Source organism: Rhea pennata, chromosome 26, assembly GCF_028389875.1.
Source record: "Rhea pennata isolate bPtePen1 chromosome 26, bPtePen1.pri, whole genome shotgun sequence".
In the NCBI taxonomy this organism is placed as follows: Eukaryota; Metazoa; Chordata; class Aves; order Rheiformes; family Rheidae; genus Rhea; species Rhea pennata.
Window position 1 is genome coordinate 228752 of NC_084688.1, and position 9474 is coordinate 238225.

The window sequence follows — 9474 nt, forward strand, 5'->3', positions numbered from 1 at the left end:
ATCACTCCCAGTTGAAGCTTAGCTTGAATAATGAGAAAATAGTTCACATTAAGATCTTTCAGGTGTTCTGAGTAACAGAAGAGATTTTCATACATTGACGTTATACAGCAGAAACAAGAAAGTAACCTCTCTTTGCCCTTTCAGGCTGTACAATACATGCAGCAGTGGTAAGGGCTGACTAGCCAATGGGACAGGAACAGCTCCCAGGAACTCCACTATGAACACTACACAAACCCAGTGAATCCAACAGTACAGAATCTAACAGAATCAGTAGATGATTTCAACAATTTAGGCAGTAACAGCTAACTCAAAATAAACATCACAGTGTCCCAGAGGAAGTCTCTCAAGCAGCTAGTACTTTCCTCTTACGTTGTTGCTCTAGTTCTGTTATGTCCTGTTCCTCACTCCCTCATCAACTCTGTCCCAAGAAATGGCTGTCCCACTGGTCTCAGCTCAGCACCATTCTCAAAGCCTTCATCCCAAAGCCTTCCATCTCATGCCCATGTAAAGTGGCTGATACCCCAGAAGGCTGTGCTGCAATTCAGAAAGACCTGGACAGACTGGAGAGGGGCAGAGAGAAACCTCGTGAAGTTCAAGAAGGGCAAGTGCAGGGTCCTGCAGCTAGGGAGGAATAACTCCATGAACCAGTACAGGCTGGGGGCTGACCTGCTGGAAAGCAGCTCTGCAGAGAAGGACCTGGGAGTCCCAGTGGACAAGCTGACCGTAAGCCAGAAACGTGCTCTTGTGGCCAAGAAGGCCAATGGTATCCTGGGGTACATTAGGAAGAGTGGTGCCAGCAGGTCAAGGGAGGTGACCTTGCCCCTCTCCTCAGCCCTGGGGAGGCCTCATCTCGAGTACTGTGTCCAGTTCTGGGCTCCCTGGTACAAGAGAGACATGGAGCTACCGGAGAGAGTCCAGCGTAGGGCTACCAAGATGATCAGAAGACTGGAGCATCTCTCTATGAGGAAACGCTGCAAGAGCTGGGCCTGTTTAGCCTGGGGAAGAAAAGACTGAGAGGGGATCTTGTCAATGGGGATATGTATCCACATAGTGTGTCAAGGGGATGTGGCTAAACTCTTCTCAGTTGTCCCATGCAAAAGGACTAGAGGCAACAGGCACAAACTGAACCACAGTAAGTTCTGCCTGAAGAGGAGTAGGAATTTCTTGACTGTTAGAGAGAGGTTGTGGAGTCTCCTTCTCTGAAAATATTCAAAACCCACCCGGACACGATCCCGTCTAACATGCTCTAGCTGACCCTGCTTAAGCAGGAGGGTTGGACTAGACAATCTCCAGAGCTCCCTTCCACCCTCAACCATTCTGTGATTGTGTAAAGCAACTTGTTTGTCAGTTGGTATCACTGAAGCTGTGCAGCAGCTATAGCAAGGGTGAGGATCTGCTATGCAAAGACAAATCATCTCTTTCTGGTTGTACAATGTCTTTTGTTTGTGTTCAGAAGGAGATGGTGCAAGTGCATAACAGCAGGGCTGCAGAAGCACATCTGGAAACTCAACAGCAGAGATAGGGAGCATGTGGCAGAACCAACAATATGGCAAATACAAAACCTACTGCAGAGATGTGACAAGAGCAGGGAGTATTCCAGAATGGCACATGGAGCTTCCACATCCCTGCTAGAGGGAGTTGACTGATTAGTTACCATTTCAGTGTGATCTCAACAGATGATACAGCAAAGAAAAACACCCTGCTACAGCTCTGAAAGAAGTGCTGGGTTGGGAAGCACATTTGAAGTGAGGGGCAGACGTTTCCTTCCAACTGTTGTAAAATACTGATTCTCTCCTTCAGTGGGAACAGTACAGGAAAATGCTGAACTGCTTTTGTGTAAGAATTTTTGATCCAGTAACTCCCAGGCTCCTACTTCACCACCTAGAATGCATTAGGCACTAGCTAAACTGCAATGCCACGTGTGGGTTAACACCCATCCATCATGTGAGGGATACAACTGCCACTGCCACATGCCCAGCACTAGGAGGAGAGAAGGCTGTCAGGGCTATTCTTCCCGTAAAGTTCATTGGGTATTTTACAGCTTTCAATTAAAATAAATAAATAAATAAATAAATAAAACACACAGTTGTTTTCTGACACTTGTGCAGACTGAGCTTTTATTGACAGAGATCAACTCTCTCATGCTTGTTCAAGTTGAAAGCATTAAATGCCAGAGCATGCAAGGAAGTAGCACAGCAAACAGCATGTGGTGGCCAACACCAACAGCCTTCCTCTCATGACCAGCTGGAAAGCAGCAATCTTTCTGTGCCATGCTACAAAATGCATTTTCTCCTGGCTGAAAGGGATCCTGTTAAAGAACACCCAGTAGATGAGCTGCTTTTAAAAATATATATTAAAAAAATTCAAGACAGTGCATTCTTGTTTCCTGCACTGAACAGCTCAACACAATAGTCACCTAAAAGTCATGCTCACAGGTCTTTCAGCATGACATGCAGTTGAATATTTAACAGCTAGAGATGCAGAGAAATCAGTCCTGTTTCATGTTCTCTCAGAGAAGGCTGTGCAAATAGCATTGGACAGTGGTGATGGAGATCTAGCCAAAAGGTCTCATCACAGTCCTTTTGAGAGTTATGAGACACTTAAATTCAGAATAGAAGTACAAAATTATGCAAGGAGGAAACAATTAGAATTAGTTTGACTAATAAGGCACTGGCTACAATGTAGCAGTAAAATACTGCAGAGAGCCTGAGCATGAGCATGGCCCACTCTGATGAGCCAGCACACCCCCCCACCATGCACTAGTCACTCTGCTGAAGTGTCAGTCATGATAAGGCATCCAATTTGGAAAGGAAGGAAATCTGATGGCAGTATACTCCACGCTCATAAGGCCAAGCATGTTACTATCTGCACAGGAGATAAAGTCTCACTCCGGGAAAGCACAAAGTCACCTGTTTAAGTCATAAATTGAAAAGAAGCCCCAGAATTTTGTCTCTTTATGACTTGCCTTTGTGATGGAGCATGCAGCATCCAAAAGCTCTGGCAGCCTGGCCCTCTCACGGTAGAGTGTGGTGCAATGGCTGAGGTAGCGAGGCATTCCCACGGCAGTCCACGTACTGGTAGTTCTCAAAAGCCAGCTGCTCCAAGTGGCACAAGTACATGCAGGTCAGGGTGCCCCTGCACAGCAAAAGCAGACCAGAGCTGCACTTGACTGTTTCAGACAAAAATTCCCATAATATAAGGGTTGCACAGTGTGCTTCTGCTGCCATCCTGTTTTTTTCCCCTGTTATACAGCCCAGAACACTATAATATATTATAACATATCCTCAGTAAATTTCATGTCAGAGAGGGAGTTTAACTTAAGGAAGTCTTTGCAAGCTCCCTACCACCACAAAGGTTGCTTTGGCCATTCAAGAAGCCCCATACTAGAAAGACTCACTGCTCTAGGATAACACTCCTGTGCCATTTCACCATTTACCTGGTCAAGGTGCTAATGTAAGACATACCAGGTGATTGTTTATGGATAACTAGACAAAAGCATGTCATTCAGTTACTGTCTTTCTGTGCCACCTCAAGAGCTTTTGCATTTAGTTTCTCCCAGTCTATCCATGGGCAACAACAGTGGAACAAGACATAGTACAGAAAATAGTGAAGATCACCAAAATATTCTTCAACCTCTGGCTAATAGAGAGCTTGCTGGTGGAAAGAGCAAGGGCTTTATCAGCTGAGAGGGGACACAGTCAACACAGATGGGCAGGGAGGTCCCTCTAGTGGACACAGGCTACACCAAGAGACACTTTCTGCCCACGGCTTTCCAAAGCAGCTTGAACTCAGCTAACAAAGACCATACTTCTTTTAGTGGCTGCATAGGGGCATACTACCAATGCTACACCCAGCAAGGGCTTCCCTGGCTCCTATATCAATTTAGCTGTAACACAGGCCAGAACAGTAGCAGCAGGTCCCAGAAGGAGCTGTGTTATAAAAACACAGTTGTAATCTTCCCCCTCACAAGTAGGAACAGATAACCATTCCCTGAACAGGAGTTGCTTTGGGCAAGAGGTTCCACAGAAACACCTGCTTTATTCTGTCCTGCTCTCTGCAGTTGCTGCCAGCCCCTCCAACAGAGACCAGGCTGACTGAGTCTGCCTCTCACACCATGAGGCTGGCAGGATAGAACCAGTCACAGCTTTCCATCTCTGGGCCAAATAACTACTTCTCAACAGCTACAATCAGTGTTACAGAAGGAAGTTTGTCAGGCCAATGTACCATGTAATACAGGCAACAGCAACAGCTTGCGCTGTAAGCAAGCCTAAATTCTAGGGGAGCTCTCACAACACCAATGGCTTTGGAGAATTATCTCCCTCTGGGTAACACAACATTCACACTACAGCCAGTTCCAGTCTCCAAGACCAGTGACTAGCTGGCCTTGAAGGGAGTTCAGAAAGAATGCAGGTCACGTGGATATTAGTTTTAGTGCTGAACCAGGCATCACTTACTGTATATGCAGCAGAACATTGTGGACTTTGATTTTTGTCCAGGTGCAGATCTTACTATGAGAGAAAAGAGAATTCATTTCACAGGAGCAGCCTGCACCATGTCTCCTGGTCCTCAATTATTTTGTTGTCTTTCTGCTTCTCTGAAAAGGTCCATCCTTAGAAGATTTTGACAACAGCTATACAGGCAAAATTTTTGAAGCACAGCTCTATCCACCACAGTAAAACACATTTTTTGCTGGTATAACTCAGTCACTTTGGATCCAGTAATCATGGGACTCCCAAACATGCACACAACTTAAATGCACTGAAGCCGCAATTGCTATGACCTTTGCATAGCTTGCTGGTTATCTGCAGAGAAGCATGGGTAGCGCAAGACGCATTTAGTTGCTCACAAATGGAGCATCAAAAGTTTGCAACCTAGACAAACTGTACTATCGCTTACTTGTTAGAACTTAGGAAAATGGCACTTTAGGAAAAATGAGCATTAGGAAAATGAGCCAACAGCAGCCAGTAAACACCAGCAGATAAGAAAGGAAATTAGTTTAAAATGGATGCACCAAATTTGCGTCCGAGTCAGCTGCACACATTAAACCCAAAAAGACACACTCCATTTCACTGACAGCACAACAAGTCTAATTGTAGAAAGCCTTTAAGCATTAATATCACTTACTAACCAGGAAAAGAAATCTTCAGTAATTACTCACTAGGTATTGTTGTCCAATATCCTATTGGCCACCATATAATAGATCTGCAAATGTGAACAGAAAAAAAAGCAGAAAACATACAAGAATTGTAAGTATGTTGGGATACAACCCAGAGAGCTGAAGTAGGGGGAGTTGGACTCTCATTGGCTGCCCGCAATTCAGAACCCTGAATTTCAAGTTTTAGGCTAGCAATTGTTCTTAACAGTGGGTAACAAATAGATTCAGAAATCAGGTCTGATAAGGCCTTGAAAAGGCCATCTAGGCCACATGCCTGCCCTTTACAGCAAGGAAGGATCAGCTGTGCTCAAACTGTTCCCACTAGAGTTTTATTTAACTTGTTCTTACACTTTTCATTATTTTAAGGCCAACACACAATTCTGCCCACTAGCTGGGCAGCTGGAAGCTGTTCCTTGCCCAGAAACATACTAGCTGCATACTGAGCAACATGTAAATTCCTACAAATCCCCTTCTATAGGGGGAACAGGTAAGTAGAAATAGAAGCTGCATGTGGAGGCACTGAGCATTTAGTTGGCAGATGATGGAGGAGTGGGTTAAGCATAGAAGCAGCACACCTCCCCCACCTCCCCACCCCCATTCCAGGATATCCAAACTAGTTTAGGAGAACTGGAAGAGCGCAAAGCTCACCTGGCCACTCTGTAAAGGGCTGATATTCAGAAAGGTTTTCATGGTGGTCTTCCCTATTACCAGGGACTGGTGTAAGACTTCTATGTCCAGCTGCACAACAGTGACTGGGTAGAAGTTGTTATTAGTTATGTTCAGGATATTCTAGTGAGAGAAACAAGAAAACAAACCACCTTGCAACAGAGCTGTATGTTACTGTAGCAAAACTACTTTAAATATATCCCTGCTATATCCTTACAGCAGCACTGGACCACATGTCCCCTCCTAGTCCTGAGAAATGTACCCAGCTTGGTTCCCAGAATTAATCACCATACTGTTCATGCACAGCCCTTTAACCACTCTGCATGACACACTTGTTCACAGCCAGGCAATCCACGCCTCTGACACTGTAACACAGTCCTGACATTGCTCCTTAAGCAGCCCTAAAGTAGACTGATTTGGTGGGGATGACCAGATTTTAACTAGAGACAGCAATCAGTTATTCCGCACAGAGCAGTATAGAAGAGAATAAGGAGAGGCCCGGCCCTTTCTGCCCACCATTTGACACTGAAAACTCACTGTCATGTTGAGGTATATACTGGTGGTGGTGGCATTAAAGCCAATGGAGGAGGCATTCAGCCCTGCAGGCCGCACAGTAATGGAGCGAGGAAACAGGAAGAAGATAGTGAGAGACGTCGTCAGCAGGCAGATCGTCACAGCAAGACATACATATAGTTTCCTGCAAAACAGCACCACAGCCACATCGTTCTCTTGGCTCATCAACTACAAGCACCTGCAGCCCAGCTCCAACTCATAGGCTGGGAGACAACAGGAGCTTGAGTGCCAGAAAGCTGGGGTGGGTTTGTGAAGAACTCCCAAATGACAGGGGAAGCAGGAGGGTGCTCCCACACAGTGACGCACTGCCTGGTTCTGTGGAAGCAAAGAGGATTGCTGGAGATCTCCCACAACTCCACATTTCCTCCCACACAGAGGACTATCCAGGTATCTGCTGTTGTGGAACAGATGCTGTAAACAGCAAACTTGCTGCAAGTCATAGCACAAAGAGAAAACATCCTCCAGCAAACAGCTGCAGATTGCTTCCCAAAGTACCGAGGCCTCCCTTTACACACAGAAAAAATATTCAAAGGATGAGAAATGGGCAGAATTTAACAAGACTTACGTTCGTCTAGGCTTTAGCCTCTGGTCACCATATGGAATCAGAGCCACCAGCTGCTTTTCTTGCTCTGAAAGAGGTAGCAGCAGATCAGAGACTGCACTGAGCACTCAAGCAAATAAAGCATATTGCATTGCAGGGCTTTGCACAGCAGCTTAGTGTCAGTCTGCAGTCACCTTACTAGTGAGTGTCCAACTTAGAAAGTGAGTGTAACACAACTGAGAGTTCAGTTTGAACATTCCCAGCTCCAGGCAGGAGCAACAATCCCCCAGATGCCCCAGGGCAGGCTTTGAGTAATTCTCTCAGTATCTGCCTGCCCACCCCATTTTCTCCCAAGAGGGGCTGCCCACAGACCTCACTGGAGAGCCTGAGGTGCTATAACAGGCAGGACAGCCATTGCGGACTGGGTGCAGCAAAGACCAGCTGATTCATTCAAAGTCTTTAGGAAAGAGACACACACTAACCTCAAGATGCTCAAAAAGCACAGACATGTCACACAGAAGAATCACCTACCCCTGGGGATCCTTCCTGTTCCCTGACATGTTGGGCAGCTGACACAGCTTCGACTTGCAATGCCCACACAGGGCACATAGGACATAGCGGGGTCTCCTCCATTGATACTAGCATAACTGGCGATTTCATCTTCTGCATCCTTCTGCCTGGGTAAGATCACTTTGCCCTCACTCTCCTTTTGGTCAGGTGCTTTCCAGAACTGTGAAAGTTTTTCACCCATGGTTGAAGGAAGAATTCTCACTAAGTGTCCAACATAAAAATGCTTTAGAAAATTTGTCTTTATTAACCAACCTCTCAGAGCAGCACTATTAGAACGTACAATAGATCACAAGTATATAAGCTGGCAAATTTCTTAAAGCACAGCTCTGAAGTTGCTTTAAAAATTACTCCACATAACTCATGCTTTTAAATATGGACGTTTCTAGCCACTCTGGTTGCGGGAAAAAGTCCAAGAACACCACCATAAAACATGCCAAGTGCTTTATCTCATGGTGTTTTGTAAGAGAGGAGGAATGCTGACTCAAAGCACTTGAATATTTTGAGATAACAACAGAGCCCAGAAGCAGAACTCCAAAGTTCTCATACAATCATTACTGATCTACGTCCAACAGGGAACTCACCTGAATACCAAGGCCTCGGCATTTCCTATCAAACAGTGTTACTAACTGTAGCTTGATTAAAATAAATAAATAAATTAATTAAATTAAAAAAAATCCATTTGACTATTTTAAAACACCAGAATGACAGCTGAACTAATTTTCCCAGGCTCCTGGCAACCAAACTTCTACATCAGCTCCTAGCAATCCTCCTAAAAGCATCAGCAACACCAAGCAGAGAAAAAAAAAAGCTATGTTGTCATTACAAAGACAGCTCAACACTATTTCTTATCTGTGCCACCCCTTCCTCCAGCCAGTCATTTTAATTATCCAGAAGTAGCATATTTAGCCTAGATAAACAGCAGTTGCATGTTCACCCAGATGACCCAGAGGCTGAAATTAAAGAACTCTGCAGGGCTCTTTTTTTGTACAACATACTGGGGGGAAGAAAGCACCATCTGGCAGTGTAGAACATCTACCACAGTCTTGCAGAGCCAAGTGTTCACCTGCAGCCCACAAACCTGGGTGTATCTGGGAACACAAGAGCAGGAGATGAACTGATTCCAGAGGCAGCTGCTGACAAATAACCAGGAAGGAAATAGCTGCAGCACAGCCTATTTATTCATTATGGGTCACAGAGGAACCTCTCAGCAGCCTTGATTTGATTAGATTCTGCAAGACACTGCTGTTTGGAGGCTTGAGGCAGTTCAAAGTGTTTCCTACGCTCTTGCAGCATAAAAAGGGGAGCAGCCTCCGAGCTCCCTAAGTATTGAAGCTACACCTTTTCCCATACTCTCAGTTAATCTTTACTAGTTTTTCAAAAACAAGCAGGCAGCACTGGTCTGTTCACATTATTGAGACAAATGACCATGAAAGCTAGAAAACTCATTGGTGGATAGCAGAGAGGCCAAGCGCAAGGTGCTGCATATGGAGAAATTAACCCTTTTGCTTACTGCTCTCAGGCAGTCTTCTGGGTTCCCATAACCTGGACTGGTGTCCTTGGGCAGGGGGCCCCTAGCGTCTTTAAGGGACAGTAGCTTATGAAAGTGATGGAGCCTGGCCATTTTACAGGGACTGGCCCTTCCTGCTCCCCCAGGCACCACCCACAGAGAGCCAACTGAGGGGCCGTGAGCTCCTCACTCAGGGGAGTTGCAGCTCCTGTGAGAGCAGCTCCCTGCAGAGGCAAGGCCCACCTCCACACCAGCGCTAACAGAGCTTCCGCAGGCCCTGCCCCTCCTACCCACCAGCAAGAGGACAGGGCCGCCAGCCCACCCACCCTGGCAGCCACCCCACAGCCCCCTCCGGCCGCCCCTGCTCACCGGCCTGCGCCGCAAGCTGCGGCCCCGCCCAGCGACAAAGCGGAACCGAAAGCACTGCAGGGCAGGACAAGCCCGGCCCCCCAAGCAGCCCCC

At 46.2% G+C, this 9474-nt stretch overlaps 1 protein-coding gene across 1 annotated transcript; it reads right to left on the bottom strand.

Moving 5' to 3' along the window:
* Positions 1–2100: 2100 nt before the first annotated feature.
* On the bottom strand, positions 2101–9417 carry TMEM106A (transmembrane protein 106A). Its single transcript, XM_062595652.1, has 9 exons — positions 9382–9417; positions 7467–7706; positions 6960–7023; positions 6359–6518; positions 5804–5944; positions 5159–5202; positions 4455–4508; positions 2966–3135; positions 2101–2308 (listed from the first exon to the last, which is right to left on the bottom strand). The coding sequence occupies exons 2-8, from the start codon at positions 7684–7686 to the stop codon at positions 3015–3017; spliced, it is 804 nt and encodes a 267-aa protein (XP_062451636.1). The 5' UTR covers positions 7687–7706; positions 9382–9417; the 3' UTR covers positions 2101–2308; positions 2966–3014.
* Positions 9418–9474: the final 57 nt, after the last annotated feature.

Coding starts and splice junctions, on each gene's coding strand:
- TMEM106A (XM_062595652.1), bottom strand. CDS start 7,686: ATGGGTGAAAAACTTTCACAGTTCTGGAAAGCACCTGACCAAAAGGAG. Junction 6,519..6,959: donor AGGCTAAAGCCTAGACGAAC/GTAAGTCTTGTT, acceptor GCTGTTTTGCAG/GAAACTATATGTATGTCTTG. Junction 4,509..5,158: donor ATATTGGACAACAATACCTA/GTGAGTAATTAC, acceptor TTTCTCTCATAG/TAAGATCTGCACCTGGACAA.